Source organism: Pleurodeles waltl, chromosome 5 (assembly GCF_031143425.1).
Source record: "Pleurodeles waltl isolate 20211129_DDA chromosome 5, aPleWal1.hap1.20221129, whole genome shotgun sequence".
Classification (NCBI taxonomy): domain Eukaryota; kingdom Metazoa; phylum Chordata; class Amphibia; order Caudata; family Salamandridae; genus Pleurodeles; species Pleurodeles waltl.
The window spans coordinates 89,388,362-89,413,580 of NC_090444.1; the positions used below are offsets into that span (position 1 = coordinate 89,388,362).

At 46.2% G+C, this 25,219-nt stretch overlaps 1 protein-coding gene across 1 annotated transcript in view; it reads right to left on the reverse strand.

Annotated features, from left to right (window-relative positions):
• The window catches only part of LOC138295397 (uncharacterized), a 212,102-nt gene extending 187,419 nt beyond the window's left edge, over nt 1-24,683 (reverse strand). Inside the window, exons 1-2 of the mRNA XM_069233667.1 lie at nt 24,633-24,683; nt 9,813-9,880 (exon numbers count right to left, since the gene is read on the reverse strand). Of these exons, the coding sequence (XP_069089768.1) occupies nt 9,813-9,879 (67 nt within the window). The 5' untranslated portion in view covers nt 9,880; nt 24,633-24,683. The remainder of the gene's footprint in view (nt 1-9,812; nt 9,881-24,632) is intronic.
• Nucleotides 24,684-25,219: the final 536 nt, after the last annotated feature.

The window sequence follows — 25,219 nt, forward strand, 5'->3', positions numbered from 1 at the left end:
AATTATCACATTTATAGGACTGAAATTGAAGACTCTAGTGCCACTGGAAAGCAGGCAGACGGCAGACTAAGGGGCAAGAAAACAAAGAGACTGAGGAAAAAGTAGAAAAACTTGGGGGGACAATGCTCAAAATTGAGGACAAGCACCTAAAACAGAAAGTTCATGAGGAAGCCTAAGAGGAATTAGTTAGATTCAGGAAGAACCAGGAGACTGGAGGAAAACAGGAAGGCTAAAGAGGTAGTGGGCAGACTGAGGGGAAAGTGGAAATACTTTGAGGGGAGAAAGCTTAAACTGAGGGGAAAGCAGGCAGACTGGGTGGAAGAGAGACAGACTGAAGGGAAAGATGACAGAATTGGGGGGCAGTTTTGATGAAAACTGAAAGACTCAAGGGGAGAGCAAACAGTCTGGGGGAAATTGTTTGGCCTCAGGGGAAAATAGTAAGGATCCATGGAGAAGGGGGGACCGGGCAGACTGGTGTAAAGCGGTAAGACTCAGACAGAGAGCAGATAGAGGTACAGTGGGCAGGCCCTATAGAAAGTGTCCAGATTCAGGAAGAAGAGAAAGACATGGGGGAAGATGGCAGACTCGGCGTGGAGAGTGGGCAGCCTGGGCAAAGCATGCAGGGTGAGTGGAAATTGGTCAAAAGTTTGGAAGAAGTGCCAGAACAGGGAAAGCAGACAGGCTGAGGGGAAATTGGTCAGACTGGAGAATGGATACACTTGAGGAACCGGTCAGGTGAAAGGTGAAGAGGGCAGACTCAGATGGATAGTAGGCAGACTCTAAAAAACCAAGCAGATGACGGGAACAACAGAATCAAGGACGAATGAGTACACTGGGTCTAAATGGACAGACTGGAGAGGAGAACTGGTACACTAGTTAGGGGAAAGTAAGTAGGTTGAGGGGAAGTAGGGAGAATCAGGAGGAAATTCATAGGAGCATGAGAGACTTGGGTAAAAGTGGGTAGACTGAGAGAAGAACAAGCAACCTGTGGAAAAAGTGAGCAAACTAAGGGGAATACAGAAAGTATTGCGAGGAGAATAGGTGGGGACAGTGGGCAGAATGAGGGAGGAGAATGGACAGGTAGAGAGAAATCAGGCAGATTAAGAGGAGAACAGGAAGACAAATTAGAATTATCAAACTGGGGAGAAAGTCGGTGGGCCTTAGGGGACAACAGAGACATGGGGAAAGTGGGCAGACTGAGGGGGAAGTGGATAGACGAGAGGAGAATGAGCAAACTGCTGGGAATGTGAGAGACGGAGGGGAAAGTGGAAAGAGTTTGGGGAGAACAGACTGAGTGGTGGAAGAGTGGGCAGGCTCAGGTGAAAGCGGCCAGACTCAGGTATAAAAAGCAGACTGGAGGGAAGTGAGCAGGTTCAGGGGAAGTGAGCAAACTCTGGAGGCAGTGGATAGACACAGGTCTTTGGATGGAACCTAGTGAATGATGTATGAAGGTGGGTTGAGAATCTCATGCAGTCCGAAGGAAGGGTATGTGGAACAGATGGGAGCTCTAGATGAGCTCTTGAACACTGGCTGATGGATGCCTGAAGGTCTGCAGAGAGGCTTAGGGTTTTTCCTCACTATCAAGCGGGTCTGAGATATTGAAAGTGTTCTTCACCGCATATGCTAGTTGAATGAGTCATTTTGTTTGCCTATTTATCTTCAAGATATTACATCAAGTAACATTGTGCTCTCTGCATTTACACACCCACCCCCTCCCTGATTTCAAATGTTTGCCTTGCTTTCCCCTCATCAGTGCTTCATTTGTAAATAAAAATGTGTCTGCGCCCAAAGCCCACCTCTTAAACATGTGGCTGCTGCAATTAAATGTGCAAGCACAGAATACTGAGACAGCGCAATCCTGAAGCCATCTCAGGCCACTTCAATCCATTTACAGCCACTCCCTGCCCCTTCAGCTCACTCTTGCAACTTTCTGCTTTCTCCCTTTGTTAAGCTTTTTCGCTTTTCTCTTCCTCCATCTTTGCTCGCAGTAAATGCTTCAGGCAGAAAAATAAGTGCTGGTCCTAAAAAATAAGTGCTGGAGCTCTGCACCGGAAACAACAAGCACAAATTAAGCACTGTCCCTCACTGCTCTTCTCTTCCTTTTCATTCCCCACCACTTCCTCTGTTGCTCTGCCACTTTTCCACTCTCTTCCATTGTTTTTCATCCTCCAAGCACTCCTCCATTTCATTTCCACCCCTCCCTGTTCCCCAATTGCTTTCATCGTCCCACCACCTTAACACTCACAGTGGTTCCCTCTGGGTGTGCTGCTTACCCGAGTTCCTCTGTTACTCTCCTACTTCTCCCCATTCAGCTGCTTTTCGCTTGCCTCACTCCTCAACATTGCTCTCCCACCACTTTCCTTCCTGCATTTCTTTTATTTGTGAGTGCTCGTCAGCTGCACTGCTACATAGTCGCTCACTCCTTTTTCCACTTGTGTTTACTTTTTTCTAACCTATTACAACGACGTCACTCATCTTCGAACAGTAAATTAAACTTGTGGTACAACATGAATACATGCCTTGTGAATTCACAACATATTCACACACAATGGTGGACATTTTGGAATGCTTTTTCTTTCGGAAATCCATTTAAAAATTACTGCCAATGTTTGTGCATGTGTCATGGCACAGTAGCAGCCATCTTGGAATGGGTATTTCTCATGAAGACAAAACAGGTCAGGGCTGAAAGGGGAATCGCTTCCCCTTCCACCCCGACCCCCCCCAGTGACGTCTGATGGTTTTGTGTGCTTGACCTCATCAGAGGTCACCTCCATGCTTCCAGCGCGATTGCGGAAACGAAAAGCTAAGCATTTCTCTTCCGCTCAGGAGGAGGAGGCCAGCAGAGACATGAAAAAAAAGGCCTTTCCTTTCATGTCTCTGCAAGCATTTCTGCTGCCAGAAATTTCTTTTTTTTTTTTTACAATGAACATAAGGGGAGAAGAAACCACTAGACACCAGGGATTTTTGTTTTTTTGTTTTTTAGAAATGAACATAAGGGGAGAAAATAATTTTTAGGCCGTGTCTAATATCATTAGGCCGATCTGCCACCGGGGGTGCAGAAAACCCCCTAGACACCAGGGATTTTTTTTTTCTTTTATATTTAGGGAGTGACCCCTTCAGCAAGGGTCGCTCCATGGGGAGGAAAATTGTTTCTAGGCCATTTCTGCCCCCCCCGGGGCAGAAACCACTAGACACCAGGGAATTTTTTTGGGGGGAAATTAACAATTTTTTTTTTCTTTTATGTTTAGGGAGCGACCCCTTCAGCAAGGGTCGCTCCCTGGGGGGCCAAATTGTTTCTAGGCCATTTCTGCCCCCCCGGGGCAGAAGCCACTAGACACCAGGGATTGGTGTGTGTGTATGTGTGTATGTGTGTGTTTTGTTTGGGGGGCTGCCCCATGGGCAAGGGTCGCTCCGCATGTGGGGCACATTACTGTTGGCCATATCTGCCACCCTTGGAGGCAGATCGGCCTATTTTTGGAAGGTAGGGGAGCAGAAACCCACCAGAGACCAGGGAAGATTTTTTTTCAAAATAAGAGGGTGGGGGTATGGTCAAATGGGGCCAAAGTTGTTCTGCCCACCAGTGGGCAGATGGGGCAATTACCCCCGATCCACACACAGGGCAGAACTTCTACTAGATGGCATGGAATTTAAAAAAAACAAAAAATAGTGGGGTGGTGGCTACCAACCAGTATGGGCCTGGTTATGCCCCCACCTCAACTGAAGGGGGTAACAGTCTTTCAGCTCTCCCCCACACAATAAAACATTTTATCCCACGGCAAGCAAGAAGACATTGGGTTATTTTAGGTTTTGGTTTGCGTGCTTTGGGCCATGAGAGCTTGGTAACTCTCAAAATCCTCCAACTGGTAATGGTAAGGGCTGCACTTTTTTGACTTTGAGACGCTGCCATGTAGAAAAATCCACAAGACCCAGACACATCTGAAAACTAAACATCTGGTTGATTCCAGGGTGGTGCGCCTCACATGCACCCCGCACCGTTTTCCAACCCACAATGCCCTACAAACCTCCAACTTTGCTGAAAATCACACATTTTCCCCACATTTTTGTAATGGAACCTTCCGGAATCTGCAGGAATCCACAAAATTCCTACCACCCAACATTGTCCCATCTATACCGATAAAAATTCTGCTGCACTTGTCAGCCTATAAATGTTTTTTTTCAAACTTCCCTTTTGGACCCGCTTTGGTTCCCCCTCAATTTCGACATGTTTTTGGCTTTTCCCTGTCACAGGCACTTGGCTCACTGCACAAGTGAGGTATAATTTCTACTGGGAGACTGAGGGGAACGTTGGGTGGTAGGAAATTTGTCCCGGTGCGGTGATCCCACATAGAAATGTGGGAAAAAAGTGATTTCTTAGCTAGATTTGAGGTTTGCTGAGGATTCTGGGTAAGAAATCATTGGGGGATCCACACAAGTTGCACCTCCCTGGACTCCCTCGGCTGTCTAGTTTTCAGAAATGTCTGGGTTTGGTAGGTTTCACTAGATTGCTGCTGAGCCCGGGACCAAAAACGCAGGTTGCCCCCTCCACACAAAAACAGGTAGCTTTGTATTTGATAATTTTGATGTGTCCAGATAGTGTTTTGGGACATTTCCTGTCGTGGGCACTAGGCCTACCCACACAAGTGAGGTATAATTTCTATCGGGAGACTTGGGGGAATGCTGGGTGGAAGGAAATTTGTGGCTTCTCTCATATTCCAGAACTTTCTGTCACCGAAATGTGAGGAGAAACGTTTTTTTAGCCAAATTTTGAGGTTTGCAAAGGATTCTGGGTAACTAAACCTGGTGAGACCCCCACAAGTCACCCTATCTTGGATTCCCCTAGGTGTCTAGGTTTCAAAAATGCACAGGTATGGTAGGTTTCCCTAGGTGCCGGCTGAGCTAGAGGCCAATATCCACAGCTAGGCACTTTGCAAAAAACAGCTCTGTTTTCTTTGGGAAAATTTGATGTGTCCACGTTGTGCTTTGGGGCACTTCCTGTCGCGGGCACTAGGCCAATCCACACAAGTGAGGTATCATTTTTATCGGGAGACTTGGGGGAACACTGGATGGAAGGACATTTGGGGCTCCTCTCAGATTCCAGAACTTTCTTTCACCGTAATGTGAGAAGAAAGTGTTTTTTTAGCCAGATTTTGAGGATTGCAATAGATTCTGGGTAACAAAACCTGGTGAGAGCCCCACAAGTCACCCCATCTTGGATTCCCCTAGGTGTCTAGTTATTAAAAATGTGCAGGTTTGCTAGGTTTCCCTAGGTGCCAGCTGAGCTAAAGGCCAAACTCTAAATCTAGGCACTGTGCAAAAAACACATCAGATTTCAATGTAAAAATGTGATGTGTCCATGTTGCGTTTCCTGTCGCAAGCATCAGGCCTACCCACGCAAGTGAGGTACCATTTTTATATGGAGACTTCGGGGAACACAGAATAGCAAAACAATTGTTAGTGCCCCTTATCCTTCTCTTCATTTTTTCCTTCCAAATGTAAGACCGTGTGTAAAAAAGACATGCAATTGAGTAATGCCCTGTGATTCACATGCTAGTATGGGCACCCTGGAATTCAGAGATGTGCAAATAACCACTGCTTCTCAACACCTTATCTTGTGCCCATTTTTGAAATACAAAGGTTTTCTTGATACCTATTTTTCACTCTTCATATTTCAGCAAATGAATTGCTGTATACCCGGTATAGAATGAAAACCCATTGCAAGGTGCAGCTCTTTTATTGGCTCTGGGTACCTAGGGATCTTGATGAACCTACAAGCCCTATATATCCCTGCAACCAGAAGAGTCCAGCAGACATAAAAGTATATTGCTTTAAAATATCTGACATTGCAGGAAAAAGTTACAGAGTAAAACGTAGAGAAAAATAACAGTTTTTTTAATCTCAATTTCAATTTTTTTTTTATTTCAGTTGTTATTTTCTGTAGGAAACCCTTGTAGGATCTACACAAATTACCCATTGCTGAATTCAGAATTTTGTCTACTTTTCAGAAATGGTTATGTTTCTGGGATCCAGCATTGGTTTCAAACCCATTTCTGTCACTGACTGGAAGGAGGCTAAAAGCACAAAAAATCCTAAAAATGTGGTATGTCCCAGTAAAATGCTGAATTTGTGTTGAAAAATTGGGTTTTCTGATTCAAGTCTGCCTGTTCCTGAAAGCAAGGAAGCTGGTGATTCTAACACCGCAAACCCTTTGTTGATGCCATTTTCAGGGAAAAAACCACAAGCCTTCTACTGCAGCCCTTTTTTCCAATTGTTTTGAAAAAACAAACTTTTCACTGTATTTTGGCTAATTTTTTGGTCTCCTTCAGGGGAACCCACAAAGTCTGGGTACTTCTAGACTCCCTAGGATGTTGGAAAAAAAGGGCGCAAATTTGGTGTCAGTAGCTTATGTGGACAAAACGTTATGAGGGCCTAAGCGCGAACTGCCCCAAATAGCCAAAAAAAAGGCTTGGCACATGAGGGGGAAAAGGCCTGGCAGTGAAGGGGTTAATTTTTTCGTTACTATGCTTTATAAATAAACACTACTATCCAAGTCAATACCTTATTATGCCTCGCTTTTAAAAAGGTGAGGCTTAGTGACTTTTTTCAGTGCTTGTTGCTCTGAACTACTGCTATAGCAAAGTGGTTTAGAATCAATTATTTTTGTTTTCACATTCACCTTAAATGCATGCATATGTGTGATTGTTTCTTTACCTAAATTTACAGTGCATTAAATACAGCTATAGAAGAAGTCAGGTCCAGGCCTATTGTGGTCCCTGGATGATTTAATGCCTGGGGAGTGTGCCTGAAGCTGGAGAATTTGTGTTGGAGTTTTAGTCCTTTTAGTTGGATCTTTGATTCTTAGAGACATCTGATTCTTGGTTGTTTTGATACGCCTGCTGTATTTGTCCAGGAAATCTAGGTTACTATGTTTAAATTACAGGGACTGGGTGGCCTATGGCCCTCAGGAGTTATTGTAAACCCTGCTGTGTTTGTCTGGGATTACCAAGTTATTTTAGTTAAATTACTGAGTCTGAGTGGCCTCTGTTCCCTGTGTGTTGTTGTGTTTGTCTAGTACAGTGGTTCCCAACGTGTGGGCCGGGGACCTCTGGGGGGGCACAAAGCCTCTTCAGGGGGTCCTCAACTGCATAGAAAACTAAATAATATTAACAGATTAGGACCGCAACTTTCAGTAATGACTCAGTGTGTGTGTGGGAGGGGGTTGTGTTCCCAGATTCCAATGATGATTCACTGTGGGTCCCCGGGTTCCAGTAATGATAGAGTGGTGGTTCACCCTTTACCCTGAGAGTTGTCATTCCTATTGTGTTTTTTAAGATGTCTATGTTATTATATTTACATTTCTGATTCTCAATGGACTTTTTTCCTGGATATTGTTAAATAGGGATCAACTGTTGAGTATGTCTTGGGATGGATCGTCTCTGTTGATGTTTTCACGTTTTTGTTTGTTAGTGATAAAGGAGTTCAAGTGCATTTTAGGCTCACAGCAAGGTCATTCCCTGCTGTTGTCACTCTGGTGTTAATAAATGGGTCAACCTGTGATCTGACAGTTTCAAAGGGCAACAAGTATTACCTCTCTTATATCTGGACATCCCCAGGTTCAGAGATGTCATTCCTACTGATTGTGGCAGACTAAGAAAAGGTTGTGGAAATACTGGATCATCCTCCACAGAGGAAGACCAAGGTACTCCATGGCTTTCATGCTACGTGTATGACACAACTCAGTAGTGGGTTCGAGATGCAGATAACTGTAGGCATTGTTTGGATGGGCCCTTCATCTGTAGTATAAAAAAGACCTCTGCTCTGGGTTGGTTTTGAACAGATGTGTTTCATGTCTTATGCAATTTCTACATTTACTCGATTAAGCTAGAACTAATACATTGGCTGTATTCTCCAGATCATCTATTACAGCAGCACACACCTGGGTCACATTGGTTATTCGTGCATTCTTTGCAATGTTACAAGAAATCGAACTAATGGACTCCCTCATCTGAGCCACTCAGTGGAATCTTGGCCACAGAGAGACAATGGTTTATGCACTGGGGCGTAAGTCACTCTTGAGGCCATGCAGCATGCCTTGTGAATAATTGAGGGACGATTCCTGTCAATGCACTGAAAGTGTGGTGTAGATTACCATCAACATGAAGGTGCCATCTGGCATATTTTCAATATCTTTTGTTTTCAAAAACAAAATCAGAAAGTGGGAATTTTTACTCCAAACAAAAAAACACAAAGCAATATCCCCATTTTCCATGGCGTGGGTGTGAACAAAATGTTTTTTATTTTCACTTACCACCCTTTTTGGACGGCGATGTGTGAAAGGAAAAACTGGCCATTTGTCTGCCCACTAGAAAGGGCCAAATTTTTGATGGCCCTTATGCCAGCAATCATCAGAGGAGTATATCGGCCACGGAGACACAGTAGTCTCCGTGGCTGAAATGCCTGAGTTCTGCCTGACTCTAATGGGCATATTTAAGAGTCCCTAGCACTACTAGATCGTCACTTTTTGTGATGCTCAGGTGGCGTTATGCCTTGCGTTGTATTTACAAGGTGCTATTAAGCCACTTTTTGTGGCTTAACGCCACCTTGTAAATACAGCCTCTTCACACGCAGCACTGTGTGTGGAAGGGGCATGCAATGGGTAATGCTGTGGGCGTGCCACAGCAACACCTGTTGCATTTTGACGCTGCCTCAGATTTACGAGTTTTCGTAAACCTGAGGTTGCGCCAAACTCTAACACCACCAAGTGGCGCAACGAGGAGAAATGCTTTCACTTATCCTTGTTTTTTGCTTTTTTAATGTGTGCTGCATTCTGCAGCACACATAGAAAGAGCAAATCACAATTTAATATTCTTTTTGTGCAGGAAGGCGTTCCTTCCTGCACAAAAACTATCTTCCACTCAACGCAGCCATCCTTGCACTATGGCACAAGGGAGGGGTCATTGGCGCATGGCAGCAAATTTAGCACAGGGGGAAACACAGGGGTGCGCCGTATTCTAGTAAATACTGCAGATCCCTGAGTTTTGAAAATGACGGTGCGTGAAGCTGCCAAATTTGACGTAGCGACATGCACTGTCATTTTCGGTTAAATCTGGCCCTAAATGGGTAGTGTTTAGACAGGAGGGTACTCCATCGCCATTGCAACAGACTAACCTCTTTGTCAAACCCTAAAGCACGCCCTTAATCTCTTTCACTTCACTCTCTGAACTCCCCGAGGCACATCTCACGTATCCTTTATTCAAAACGTGTCTGTCTCTGTGCCAGATATAGTTTTCTAGTGATGAGGCCACAGTGCCCTTCGGAAGGCGTGCACCCCGAACATCAGCTTAGGAACCTCGATAGGAAAGAAAAAACATCGAAAGACAAGCGTAGATTTTCTGTACGTAACTCCACATATATGTATCTTGACGATATACACATCTTCAAGGTCCACAGATGAGGAGTTAGGAATGGTAACTCTATACTTCCTCTGTACCCACTTACCTTATGTTACCCCTCGATATTCTGTCCAGGATATTTGTGTATCTGGATATTCCCTAGCAGAACACCTTCAGAACAGGCTGCAGAATAAACTTATTTTTAGAAGAGCACCATATATCTGGTCTTCCAGTGACTAGGACAGAAGCAGGAGCGCCCAGGAGAGCTCCCTGGAGGGATATTCCAACAAAGATGTCAGCGCACAAAGGGTTAGACAATGGGCTTCATGAGAACGAAAATCAAACATGAAGATAACAATGAAAATACAGCTTTGCACATCGCAAAGAAACCCCATAAAGTCTATTAATGGGTATGTACATTACCAATGACTGCTGAGTCCGCGACAAGCAGCAGCCTGCAGACAAACGCAGTTACAAGCGCAGCTCTCATCCTGCGAATAGAAAAATACATTTAAGGATTTCGACTTCATTGAAATTGGATAACAAACTGGTCCACCGTGATCATGGGCGAGGCTACTGAAACAGAGGAATGGGCGAGATGGGAAGACAAGAGACCCATCGGATTAGCTCTTCATTTATTATGACAACCTCAGAAATGAAACATTCTTTCCCTCATATCAATTTTCAGCTTTTAAGCTCCACGGGAGTCAGAACGCTTTGCAGAGTCTGAGGAGCAACTTGCTTCACGATAAAATAGTTATAAGAGCAAAAAACAATTTACATGTAATGTAAACAGACCATGACAGAATTCCACATGCAATTCACCATTGGCAGAGAGGGAGGGGACCCCATAGATTTGTAAAGAAAAGCGCTTGCATGTTGACTATGTATTTCAATGCTTTCTCAGCGAGCAGTCCTTGAAGAGTGTTTTTTAGGTTTGTGTAGGGTGGATTTCGTGCTGGCTTCTGCACTTCCCATCAGAGGACTTCTGGCTTCTTTCAATTCAAGGACCTCCTATAATGCTTAATTTATGGTCTAAATAGATGAGTTATTAGCTTCAGGTCTCTCTGATTGATGTGTGCTTCTAGGGGAAGACGTTTTGGAGAGGTAACGACAAAGCTGATATGTCAACTTTATAGGTCTGGTGTTTGCCGAGACCTTTTGATTTTACTAAAACTATAGCCAGTTAGTAAGTCATTCTGATTGACAAGCACTCTTCCCTTTCACGTGGAGCACATCCACCCTCAAAGTAGTCCCCTTCAGTACAGGGGACTCCTATGGCAATGTATACTTTTGGAGACCAAAAATATTTTTGGTTTCAGCCAATTTGTTTTTAATATTGGTAAGTGGCCAACAGCTCACAACAGCAATAATTATTTTATGAAAAACATGACAGAACAAAAAAAAAACACTGAGGAATCAGAAAGTATTTCCTCCAATGCCAGACCCATAGGTTTTTCCAATGCATGTCTGTGTTTAAAATGAGACTTGCTACAGAGTATATGCAAACTTCAGGGAGTAAAGAATATTTTTGGAAGTCCAGAAAGGAGGAGACATCAACAGTCAACATGAGAGATCACCAAGATTTGCAACACCATGTCAAGATATTTTTTGACATGAAGGTTTCAATGTGTCTTCATAGTCTGAGTTGATATCCTGCACTCCTGGCCTTAAGCTAAGTTAGAGAGTGTCTATTGTAAAGTTATGTAGTGCTAACAGTGTTGGGTGTAGGACAAATCATTGAATCGGGTGTGAGCCAAGAACTTTTCATTTTAATAAAAATAAATAAACCTTAACTTACTTATGTACAGGGCATATGTCACATACCATGCAGTCACTGCAACCATGACCCATATTTAACTGAGTGTTAAACCTACTCAAAGGTGGCTGCCAAATCATGCGTACTGGAAGATTGTGGGTGGCTTTCGGGGAGCAGACAGTGGTTCAGTGGACTATTGCATGCTCCCCCTGATGTCCTCCATGCCTGAAACATTTTAAATGCAGCACCTATTCATTTAAAGTTCACGGCAACTTTAAAAAAATGTTAGCAGACCTCCATCCTAGGATTCACAGTCACTCACAAGGGGTTGCGTCCTGTCACATTATTATCAATAAATCAGGTGCTTTTGTGGACTTCTGTAAATATACATTTCATGATGTGATTAATTAGTTCATTAGTGACTTTGCAAAATGAAACCCTGTTTGCAAATCAAAAAACAAGGTGATGAAAGGAAGGCGATAGGTTGATAGGTTCCAGACCATTGTTTTCCACCCTCCCTGCCACTCTAGACAGAGAGACTTGAGATACATAATCAGTCTTGGTTATACCCATTGAACTTAGGGTGTGTACTGCACAAAAAACAAGGTTGATGCACCTTCTTCTCTGTAAACAGGATTTCGTACAACAGGCCCTAAAGGGCAAATAGGGCGTGACTAAGACCTAAAGACCTCTGTACCGTCAGGGGTGTAGAAGATACTTTTCACATGTGGAGAACAAAATACGTACATATGCAAATTACCTTTCTGCAATTCTACCTTATGCACATTATTCTCACTACAAACTACAAAAGAGACTCCTGCAAATGTACAGTCAGAAAGAGTTCTGGGGGTATCAAACAGATCTAGATTCTGCCCTGGTGGACAGTGACGTTGTGTTGACTCTGGGATCCTGGGATACCGGTTACAAAAAAGACATTTAACCACAATGAGATGAGTGAAATCCTAGCCATAGATGGATCAAAAATTCCAAGCAAGGCTCCCACCATCTACATGTGCTATCACAACCCTGAAAGGTGTGCTGCCAGTGGGGGAGAAACATTTCCTCTTCTCCCGGCAATAGTCTGGTGGTAATTGTATGCCAAACTGAGAAATCCAGGGGTCACATTACAGAAATTGCCTGGGACACAGTTGGCATTTGTGCTTGTTTTTGCTGAAAGAACTGCACACAGCAGCTGCCAGATCCCAAGCATGTGTCTCAAAACTGGAATGGAGGCATGTCCCCATGAAAATGAGAAAACACCATCTGCATTAAAAGACAGAATGGCAGTCACAAACATCTGAGACTCATTTCAATGCTGCGCTTGATACTACAGAGGCAGAATGTCCACCTGCACAATGGACAGCACAATTGTATGTCATTTGTCACTCTGCTGCTGTCTGCAGTGGGTGTGTAAAACTCTGGCTGCTTCTGGCTGAGACATGGATAGAGTGCCATTTTCCAGAACGCAACCCCAGATGTTATTGTCTTTTTACCACCCTAAATGTAAATGCATTAACTACTCCCAGATTTAGGCCCAGATTTATGAAGAGTGATGCTGCACCTAGTGCAGCGCCACTTTTCTTGCGCCCCTTAGCACCCCCCTTAACGTCACCATGTGTACGCCGTATTTAAAATACGCCACACCATGGCGCTAATCCTGCAAAGCACCCAGAGGCCCATTGAACACAATGGGAGCCTCTTTTTAACGCCTGCACTTAGCAAGCGTTAAAAATGCCGATAAACATGGCGCATAGGAATCTCATAGATTCCTTTGCACCATTTTTGCGGCCTCCCTAGTGCCGGAACACTCCCCTTGTACACATTATGCCTGGTGCAGGCATAATGTGGCCCAAGGGGTTATAAAGTGGCGCAATGTAAGCATTGATCCACTTTGTAGATATGGCGCAGCGATTTTGCCCTACCAACACCACATTAGCATCAAAACAATGGCGCTAATGTGGTGTTGGAATGGAGCTAGGCCACCTAAATCTGGGACTTAATACTCAAACCGAATCAGTTCACTAGGTCTTTGGGCACTAGGCATGTTCTGAATAAACATTGTCATTACCTGCATTGGTGGGGAAGGCGTTTCTTCTGCAGATGTCTTTGGTTTCTATTCTGCCTTAGATCTTAACACATGACCCACACTCATTTATATACTCCTTGTTGTCCTACCCTGAGCGATACTATATTTGCATTGGCATTGTACCATCTGTTGTCTGTTAACACAGGTAAAACATCAACAAATGTTTACTTTAGAAATAATTTGCATGAAGGAACTTAATTTAGCATTACTCATTTACATAAAACATGTTTTGCCTCCCAATTAGTGATTGATGAATTAAGGGGCATATTTCTGAGCCCCCTAGCGCCACAGGAGCATCACTTTCCGTGACGCTCTGGTGGTGCAATGCCCTGTGCCGTATTTACAAGGTGGCGTCAAGCCACTTTTTGTGGCTTAACGCCACCTTGTGAATAACGCCCCTTCACACTCAGCCCTTTGTGTGGAAGGGGCGTGCACTGGGTGTTGATGTGGGCGTGCCACAGCAACTCCCATTGCATTTTGACACTTCCCCAGATTTATGAGGTTTCACAAACCTCTGGGGTGGGGTTGGTAAGGCGCAACGAGGAAGGAATCCTTTTTATTCCTTCTTGTTTTTTGCTTTTTGTATGTGTGCTGCTTCTGCAGCATGCATAGAAAAAAGCAAAATGCCAGAAATTATTGTTTATGTGCGGGAAGGTGTCCCTTCCTGCACATGAACACTCATTTCAAAATGGCCCTTTGGCACTCCTGTGTGTGCTGCATTCTGCCTTTAGTGATTGTTTATGTGCAGGAAGGGACACCGTCCCACACATAAACAATCAAATCACTCAACGAAGACATCCTTGCACAATGGTGCAAGGATGCCTGCGTTGGCGCTAGGTGGCTCAATTTAGCGCCAGTGCAGGGGACAACACAGGGGGTGAGCCATATTCAGTTAAATACAGGACATCCCTGCGTTGTGAAAATGAGGGAGCACGGCGCTGCCAATTTTGGCGCAGCATCTCGCACCGTCATTTTCTATTAAATATGGGCCTAAATACGTAAACAGTGTTGCTCTGAGCAAACGGTCTCAAAAGTAACAGTTGTTTGTTGTGGAACAGGGAAAAATATGGCTAACAAGGAAATTAAAGCTAAGGTAAATATAAAGAAGGAGTATGAGTAAGACAGGGGTCCATAAAAACGGGAAAAAAAGAATATCAGATAAAGGATTGCATGAAGGGAAAAAAACACAATGAACCAATTAGAAAAACACAGGATTAGCACCATTCATGCATAAACTGTGAAGCCAGAGTAGCTAAATTATGTGGCATGTAACATGATAATTATCAGCATGTTGTTTTCTGAAAAACGAGGGGCCTAATTCACAAAGTCATTTAAGACCATGAGGAATAGTTCTGTAGCACTGGTTCACATACTTATTGTTGGACCTGGCTTTTTGACAGGGACATCCCCAAACATTTTGCCTCCTTCCTCCTATTTTTTCTGACCTGTTGTTGTTGGCTTTTGACCTCTGAGCACTTTACCACTGCTAACCAGTGCTAAAGTGCATATGCTCTCTGTGTAAATTGTACTATTGATTGGTTTATCCATGATTGACTATTTAATTTACCTGTAAGTCCCTAGTAGAGTGCACTACATGTGCCTAGGGCATGTAGATTAAATGCTACTAGTGGGCCTGCAGCACTGGTTGTGCCACCCACCTCAGTAGCCCCTTAACCTTGTCTCAGGCCTGCCATTGCAAGGCCTGTGTGTGCAGTTTCACTGCCACTCGACTTGGCATTTAAAAGTACTTGCCAAGCCTAGAACTCCCCTTTTTCAACATATAAGTCATCCCTAATGTGTGCCCTAGGTAACCCCTAGAGCAGGGTGCTGTGTAGGTAAAAGGCAGGACATGTACCTGTGTAGTTATATGTCCTGGTAGTGTAAAACTCCTAAATTCGTTTTTACACTACTGTGAACCTGCTCCCTTCATAGGCTAACATTGGGGCTGCCCTCATACACTGTTGAAGTGGCAGCTGCTGATCTGAAAGGAGCAGGAAGGTCATATTTAGTATGGCCAGAATGGTAATATAAAATCCTGCTGACTGGTGAAGTCGGATTTAATATTACTATTCTAGAAATGCCACTTTTAGAAAGTGAGCATTTCTTTGCACTAAAAACTTGTTGTGCCCTTCAATCCACGTCTGACTAGGTTTAGTTGACAGCTCCTTGTGCATTCACTCAGACACACCCCAAACACAGGGTACTCAGCCTCACTTGCATACATCATCATTTTGAATGGGTCTTCCTGGGCTGGGAGGGTGGAGGGCCTGCCCTCACACAAAGGACTGCCACACCCCCTACTGGGACTCTGGCAGACAGGATTGAACTGAAAGGGGGCTTGGTGCATTTCTTAGACACTCTTTGAAGTCACCCCCACTTCAAAGGCACAACTTAGTATAAAACAGGGCCTCTGCCCTACCTCATCAGACACTTGCTGGAGAAGAAACCTGAACCAGAAACTACATCCTGCCAAGAAGAACTGCCTGGCTGCTCAAAGGACTCACCTGTCTGCTTTCTACAAAGGACTGCTGTCTTGCTGTTGCCCTGCTGCCTTGCTGAACTCTTGTCTGGCTGTGAAAGTGCTCTCCAAGGGCTTGGATAGAGCTTGCCTCCTGTTCCTTGAAGTCTCAGGACCAAAAAGACTTCTGCCTTTCACTTGGACGCTCCGTGCGCCGAAAATTTCGACGCACAGCTTGTTTCGCGGCGAGAAAAACGCCGCACACCGACGCTGATCGACGCGACGCCCTCGGGACGATCGAGACTTCGACGCACAACCTCGCAAGGACAAAGCCGCCCGACTTTCCAGGAGAAATCTACGCGACGCCTACCGTGAGTGCGAAACTTTGACGCACGGCCTCGCAAGGACAACGCCGCCCGACTTCCAAGGAGAAATCGACGCGACGCCTGCCGTGAGACCAAAATTTCGACGCACGACCTCGCAAGGACAACGCCGCCCGACTTCCAAGGAGAAATCGACGCGACGCCTACCGTGAGATCGAAACTTCGACGCGCAGCCCCGCAGAACGACGCGCAGCCGGAAAATAAGCAGGAGAATCCACGCACAGACCCGGGACATCTGGTAATCCCCGCGATCCACGAAAAGAGACTGTCTGCGTGCCGGAAAACGACGCCCGACTTCCCCGCGTGGAAAAGAACGACGCAAGTCTTTGTGTGCTGAGGAGAAATCGACGCACACACCCTTTTTCCACGCATCTCTCCACCCGTGGCCCTCTGAGGAGATTTTCCACCAGAAACCAGGTACTTTGTGCTTGAAAGACACTGTATTGCATTTTAAAGACTTAAAGACACTTAATATCACTTTTCAGTGATATCTTTACAAATTCGTATTGCAACTTTGATCGTTTTGACCTACAGTTACCCAGATAAATATTCTATATTTTTCTAAACACTGTGTGGTGTATTTTTGTGGTGTTATACTATGGTGTTGTATGATTTATTGCACAAATGCTTTACACATGGCCTTCTAAGTTAAGCCTGACTGCTCGTGCCAAGCTACCGGAGGGTGAGCACAGGCTGATTTTGGATTGTGTGTGACTTACCCTGACTAGAGTGAGGGTTCTTGCTTGGACAGAGGGCAACCTGACTGCCAACCAAAAACCCCATTTCTAACATTGGTGATCAGCGGTGAGGATAGGACTTGTGTTTGTGCAGTGACATACAGTAGCTAAGTATTTCACTACCTACCCACAGTTGAAGGTCAACTTGATCTTTCATCTTTTTTTTTGCTTTTGGTTCTCTGATGTCCTCCTGGATATACTATTGATATTTTGGACTTTGGATTTTGTTTTTTGCCGGTAAGACCTTGTCAGCAATGAGATTGCTTACCTACTCACTCTTTGTGCCTACTGACCACCTCACTAAGGCTGACTTAAGGAGGCTTTGCAGAAAATGGGGCCTTCCTGTATCAAGGAAATCTACTAAGATGAAAATGCTACATGCCTACGTAGTCTGGGCAGAGAGAGAGGCAGAAAAAAACCAAATGACTAAATACTCCTCAGATGAGGAGGGGGACTACTCAAATGAGGAGGATGACGACTCAGATGAGGAAAGAGATCCAGTGAGAGCAGAATGGCTCCGAGCTCGAGAGCGGTGGGTGGAAGAACTAGATGAGTTTCTTGAAAGGGCTGAGGCAACAAGTCTCTTAGCCCGGGAAGAAGAAAAGATTGCAGCTCAGGAGCTGAGCCGTAAAGAGCTGAAACTGGAGGCCGGAAGGGCTGAGTCCAGTTCAGATGGTGGCAGCAAAAATCTTGCATCCAGTACTGCTGAAGAAGGGCACAAGCCCAGAGATGTGGTGCCCAACTTGAAGAAGGGAGTTGACACACCCCAGGTGGTTCAAGAGTATGAGGTAGTTCCCGTTATGCACAGGGTCCCTGAGAAGGATTGGGGAACTGGCACAGGGAGTCATATTCCTACTGGGGGGAGGGACACTTTACTGACTCTAGCAGAGAGTGACAGAGAAAAGGGTTCCCCGCTGGTGGACGTCCTGGATATAGAGTGTAGAGACATCCCAGAAGAGTATGGGTTGAGTGTCAGGGACAGGCAGATACTGTCTCACCAGTCTCAAGAGGGTGACATAGAGTGCTTTTCCAAGGCTGAGTTACTGGGTGGTTGGGTGAAGGGTACTGTGGTTAATACATGTGAAGGGCAGAGTGATGTAATTGCTGGAGAGCATATGTCTGGTCCTTATTTTCCAGAGCTACGCCAACACCAGGTGGAGTGTGAGTTCTCTGACCCCAGGGAACTTACAGTGGAGGCAGACTTTTGGGTGAGTACCAGAGAGTCTGAAGAGGCATTTGGGGGTGCTCCTGAAGGGAGTGGTCTAGGTGATTCCCGACCAAGTGAGGTGGGAGAGGATTGTAGTGTCCCAGGTAGGTCTCAGAGCCTAACCTGTACCGTAGGGCCACCTTTTGAGGGAAGCCCCGCAGTGTCAGAAGAACTTGGGGGGATGACTGTAGACAGCATCCCAACAGTTCTGGTGTCTGGCAGTACCACTCCTAGTGAGGGGGTGCAGAAGTCCAGACATAGGGTTGAGAGGGGGTGGCAGACCCCAGTGGAGGATATTGAAAGTCAGGGGTCAGCTCTGAGAGCAGAGCCCCCCAGGAATGACCCAGGTGAGACCGTTTCTGGTTTGGGGGAAACCCAGACTCTGCCGGATGGGCAGAGGTCGGGAGACCTGCGCCAACCAGACTCTTGTGTGGCCCTTGGGGACGGCGTGTCCCTTGTGGGGGGTGAGAGTGCCCCCCAGGAAGTCCTGGCATGCCAGGCAAAGATTCAACTTCAGGGTGGTGACTCTGAGTTGAATGGCCCAGTTCAGAGGTTAAACTCTGACCTGGTGGAGGGTCAGTGTGCCCTCCAGAAAGTCCTGGCGTGCCAGGCAATTGTTCAACCTCAGAGTGCTGACTCTGGGTTGGATAACCGGGTTCAGAGGTTAAACTCTGACCTGGTGGGGGGTAGGTGTGCCCCCCAGAAAGTCCTGGCGTGCCAGGCAATTGTTCAACCTCAGGGTGGTGACTCTGGGTTGGATACCCAGGTTCAGAGGTTAAACTCTGACCTGGTGGGAGGTGGGTGTGCCTCCCAAGAAGCCCTGCTGTGCCAGGCAATTGTCCAACCTCAGGGTGTTGACTCTGGGTTGGATGACCAGGTTCAGAGGTTAAACTCTGACCTGGTGGGAGGTAGGTGTGCCTCCCAGAAAGTCCTGGTGCGCCAGGCAATTGTTCAACTTCAGGGCGGTGACTCTGAGTTGAATGGCCCAGTTCAGAGGTTAAACTCTGACCTGGTGGAGGGTCAGTGTGCCCTCCAGGAAGTCCTGGTGTGCCAGGCAATTGTTCAACTTCAGGGTGGTGACTCTGAGTTGAATGGTCAGGTGCAGAGGTTAAACTCTGACCTGGTGGAGGGTCAGGGTGCCCTCCAGGAAGTCCTGGCGTGCCAGGCAAGTGTTCAACTTCAGGGTGGTGACTCTGAGTTGAATGGGCAGGTGCAGAGGTTAAACTCTGACCTGGTGGGGGGTAGGTGTGCCTCCCAGGAAGTCCTGGTTTGCCAGGCAGTGATCCAGTCTGAGGGTACAGACCCTGGGCTGGAAGACCAGGTTCAGGGTGTCCCCCCGGACCTGGAGGGAGGGGCTACTGATAACAGTGCCCCTACCATGTTGTCTTCTGAGGAGGCCACTCCTAGTTGGAGGGTGCTGGACCCCAGAAGGAAGGGCAGGGGGAGGGAAGCCTCACCCTGGGCCCTAGTCCAACCTGAAGGTACAGGCCCCAGGTTGGAGGGCCAGTTGCAGGTTAACAGCCCTGCACTGGTGGAGGAATGGTACAGGGTGACTTCTGTAAGCACCCTGACCATGTTGGACTCTGGGGGTACCGCTCCAGGAGGGAGGGTACAAAGCCCCAGAGGGGAGGACCAGGTTCAGGCTGTCATCCCTGACCTGGTGGAAGGGAGAGTGGTTAAAGGGTGCCCAGCACCTGGGGCTACCGCCCCCCACTCTCCACAGCCACAGTGGTGGGAGAGCTTTGAGAGGCCTGGGGCCTGGCTCTCATCCCTGACAACTGTCAGTAACCACGGTGGCTTGCTGTCCGGGTGGACAGAGTTATCCCTGGGGAGGGGACAAGTGTCACACCCCGGGGATAGAATGGGCAACACCACTGTGTTGGTCCTGGTGGTACTATCCTGCTCCTGGGATACATCTGTGAGCAAAGTAAGGTTAGGTGCTGCACAGATGGGATCCGCAGGAAAGGAGAAAGGTTCCCCATGGATGGGCTTAGTGGGCCCTGAGAGTATGGACAGAGGGATCCAATTGGAGTCAGGAAGGCGAAGAACTGGAGCATGCCCCTGCTGTTGTGGGCCTGGGTCCTTGTTCTGTCGCCTCAAACAGGGAAGTACATCAGGATAGTGATTGTTCTCCCCTGGCTTTAGGCTGGTAGGGGGTCATGTTGGACCTGGCTTTTTGACAGGGACATCCCCAAACTTTTTGCCTCCTTCCTCCTATTTTTTCTGACCTGTTGTTGTTGGCTTTTGACCTCTGAGCACTTTACCACTGCTAACCAGTGCTAAAGTGCATATGCTCTCTGTGTAAATTGTACTATTGATTGGTTTATCCATGATTGACTATTTAATTTACCTGTAAGTCCCTAGTAGAGTGCACTACATGTGCCTAGGGCATGTAGATTAAATGCTACTAGTGGGCCTGCAGCACTGGTTGTGCCACCCACCTCAGTAGCCCCTTAACCTTGTCTCAGGCCTGCCATTGCAAGGCCTGTGTGTGCAGTTTCACTGCCACTTCGACTTGGCATTTAAAAGTACTTGCCAAGCCTAGAACTCCCCTTTTTCTACATATAAGTCATCCCTAATGTGTGCCCTAGGTAACCCCTAGAGCAGGGTGCTGTGTAGGTAAAAGGCAGGACATGTACCTGTGTAGTTATATGTCCTGGTAGTGTAAAACTCCTAAATTCGTTTTTACACTACTGTGAGGCCTGCTCCCTTCATAGGCTAACATTGGGGCTGCCCTCATACACTGTTGAAGTGGCAGCTGCTGATCTGAAAGGAGCAGGAAGGTCATATTTAGTATGGCCAGAATGGTAATATAAAATCCTGCTGACTGGTGAAGTCGGATTTAATATTACTATTCTAGAAATGCCACTTTTAGAAAGTGAGCATTTCTTTGCACTAAAAACTTGTTGTGCCCTTCAATCCACGTCTGACTAGGTTTAGTTGACAGCTCCTTGTGCATTCACTCAGACACACCCCAAACACAGGGTACTCAGCCTCACTTGCATACATCTGCATTTTGAATGGGTCTTCCTGGGCTGGGAGGGTGGAGGGCCTGCCCTCACACAAAGGACTGCCACACCCCCTACTGGGACTCTGGCAGACAGGATTGAACTGAAAGGGGGCTTGGTGCATTTCTTAGACACTCTTTGAAGTCACCCCCACTTCAAAGGCACAACTTAGTATAAAACAGGGCCTCTGCCCTACCTCATCAGACACTTGCTGGAGAAGAAACCTGAACCAGAAACTACATCCTGCCAAGAAGAACTGCCTGGCTGCTCAAAGGACTCACCTGTCTGCTTTCTACAAAGGACTGCTGTCTTGCTGTTGCCCTGCTGCCTTGCTGAACTCTTGTCTGGCTGTGAAAGTGCTCTCCAAGGGCTTGGATAGAGCTTGCCTCCTGTTCCTTGAAGTCTCAGGACCAAAAAGACTTCTGCCTTTCACTTGGACGCTCCGTGCGCCGAAAATTTCTACGCACAGCTTGTTTCGCGGCGAGAAAAACGCCGCACACCGACGCTGATCGACGCGACGCCCTCGGGACGATCGAGACTTCGACGCACAACCTCGCAAGGACAAAGCCGCCCGACTTTCCAGGAGAAATCGACGCGACGCCTACCGTGAGTGCGTAACTTTGACGCACGGCCTCGCAAGGACAACGCCGCCCGACTTCCAAGGAGAAATCGACGCGACGCCTGCCGTGAGACCAAAATTTCGACGCACGACCTCGCAAGGACAACGCCGCCCGACTTCCAAGGAGAAATCGACGCGACGCCTACCGTGAGATCGAAACTTCGACGCGCAGCCCCGCAGAACGACGCGCAGCCGGAAAATAAGCAGGAGAATCCACGCACAGACCCGGGACATCTGGTAATCCCCGCGATCCACGAAAAGAGACTGTCTGCGCGCCGGAAAACGACGCCCGACTTCCCCGCGTGGAAAAGAACGACGCAAGTCTTTGTGTGCTAAGGAGAAATCGACGCACACACCCTTTTTCCACGCATCTCTCCACCCGTGGCCCTCTGAGGAGATTTTCCACCAGAAACCAGGTACTTTGTGCTTGAAAGACACTGTATTGCATTTTAAAGACTTAAAGACACTTAATATCACTTTTCAGTGATATCTTTACAAATTCGTATTGCAACTTTGATCGTTTTGACCTACAGTTACCCAGATAAATATTCTATATTTTTCTAAACACTGTGTGGTGTATTTTTGTGGTGTTATACTATGGTGTTGTATGATTTATTGCACAAATGCTTTACACATGGCCTTCTAAGTTAAGCCTGACTGCTCGTGCCAAGCTACAGGAGGGTGAGCACAGGCTGATTTTGGATTGTGTGTGACTTACCCTGACTAGAGTGAGGGTTCTTGCTTGGACAGAGGGCAACCTGACTGCCAACCAAAAACCCCATTTCTAACACTTATAAATTAGGATAAAGCAGGTGCATAGGCACTGCCCCCTTGGACTTACCTGTGACCGGTTAAGGCCCTTGCAGACCCGGCTCTAGCGCCTCGAGGCGTCTGCCTTGACCTTCTCGCTCACTGTGACTTTTGTGCCACCCCGCCCACTCTTTGTGCCTTTTCTTTTCCTCTTTGAGCCTTTTCTGTCACTGTTCTGTGACTTGTGTGCCACCCCGCTCACTGTGCATTTTCTCTTCCTCTTTGAGCCTTTTGTGTCACTGTTCTGTGACTTTTGTGCCAGTTCTCTCATCCTTTCGTCTTTTCTCTAATTATTTCTGTGACTTTTGTGAAACTTCTCCTGCTCTTTGTGCGTTTTCTCTCACTCTACGCCTTTCTCTCACCCTCTCTGTGTGGCTTTTGTGCCTTTTCTCTCACTCTTTTTGTTTTTTCTTGCTCACAGTAATTCACAAGGGATCACATATTGCATGCTTTCTCAGTATTATTAACAATGAAGGGGCTTTTGGGACGTTCTGTGAATATTTATTTTGCGATGTGAGTGATAAGTGTTTTAGTGACTTTGCAAAATACATTTGCAAATCAAGACATAAGGTGGTGAGGGGAAGGCTTGAGTTGATCTCAGCCACTTACGGTCGGCTGGGCCACATTCCATTCAGTTGTTTTTCACCCACTGTGCCACTCTAGAGAGGGACCTGGTATACGTAAATCAGTCCCTGTCCTGCTGCAATAGGAACAGATCAGCCAGACCACGTTGCTTCCTGATGGGAACACCAACAACCCCAGACCAGTTTCAATCTGCTTACATCTCAGCAATGAGGTGAAGCTCGAGTCCTGCTGCACAGTAAGCACAGGAGCCCGTCTGGTTATACCCATTGCACACAGGGTGTCTACTGCACAAGACAACAATGTGATGGAAGGAATGCACATTCATCGAGGTGAACTTTGCACATTCGTTGGAGTACCCGAACAATGCAAACACAGTGTGACAAATAGCCCTCTACTTCCAGAGGTGTAAAGTTAGTTTTTACACGTGGAGAACAAATATTTATATAGGAATTGCACATTTTTTCAATCTACCTCCTGCAGATTGTTCCAGTTGAAAACAAACTGCAGGAGAAAGTGTAGAAGGTTGAATGTACTTCTGGAAATCTACAGTCAGAAAGAGTCCCGGTATCCGGTAGGTCTCGGCTCTGCCCTGGTTTATAGGTGCAGAGCGTTGGCTCTGGGACCCGGGGATACTGGTTACAACAAAGACGTATCCACAATCAGCTCACCAAATTCGAGCCATTGCTCGATTAAAAAAGACCAAGCAAGGCTCCTCCCATCTACATGGTGCTATGACGAACCAGAAAGGTGTCCTACTTGTAGGATGAGAAAACATTTTCCATCACTTCCAGCAAAGGTTTGAGGGCAATTGTGTGACAAACTGAGAAATCAAGGAGTCACCTTACAGTAGGTGCTAGGCGGCACGGTTGGCAGTGGTGCTTGCTTTCCCTGAAAGGACTGCAAACACCACCTTCTGTGTTATGGGTCCCCAGCAGGTGCCTCGTTATTGGCATGGAGGCACGGCCCCTTTGCCCTTGAGTGGTATTAGAGAGGCAGACACAAGGGCAATAGTCCAAAGAAGGTCTCTGCCTCATCCTCAGGGCGCTCCCAGTCCTTCTGCATTAAAAGACAGAATTGCAGTTTCAAACCTCTGATCCCCATTCAGTGCTGCTCTTGATGCACCAGAGGCAGAACCTCCACGTGCACTGGGGACAGCACATTTGTACGTAATTTGGCACACTGCTCCTGTCTGCAATGGGGGTGTACAAATGTGGGGGCATCTGACCCATACGTGGAGAGTGTGCTTTTTTCCATAATGATACACAAGATGTTATTGCCGTTATAGCACCCTAAATGCAAATCTAGCCACAACCTCCAGATTTAATACTTAATCCGAATCGGTTCACTGGGTCCATGGGTACTAGCATTGTTCTGAATACACATTGTCATTTCTCATTCCAAACACCTCTCTTTCCATAAGTGACATTAATTTATTTAGTTATTATATGAGAGATTTCTGCTTCCTTTAGCTCTAACAAACCCGCACCTGTACGGGGGTGCTTGCAGGATAACTAAGAAAAGTATGTAAATTTTGATTATTTTGTTAAGCCTACCTCAGCTCAAAAAAGTAATAGGCAGATAGAGTCATTACCTGTATTGATGGGTAAGATGTATCTTCTGCAGATATCTTTGGTTCCTATCCTGCCTTAGATTTTAACACATGAACCACACTCATTTATATACTCCTTGTTTTCCTACCCAGAGGGATACCATGTTTGCATTGGCATTGTACCATCTATTTTCTGTTAATACGGCTAAACCATTGACAAATGTTTACTTTAGAAGTGATTTGACTGGAGGAACTTAAGTTTGCATAACATATTACATAAAAAGTTTTTTCTGCCTCTCAGTCAGTCATTGATGAATTAAGTACCTAAACAGTGTTGCTCTGTCTCAAGAGTAACAGCTGTTTGCTGTGGAACAGGGACAAATATGGCTAACAAGGAAATTAAAGCTGAGGTAAATATAATGAAGGAGTCTGAGCAAGTCCATAAAAAGGAAAGAAAAAGAATATCAGAGAAAGGATTGCATGAAGTGGTAAAAATAAAATGAACCAATTGGAAAAACACAGGATTAGCACCATTCATGCATAAACTGTGAAGCCAGAGTAGCTAAATTATGTGCAATTAAAATGGTAAGTATCAGCATGTTATATTATTAACAACGAGGGACCTAATT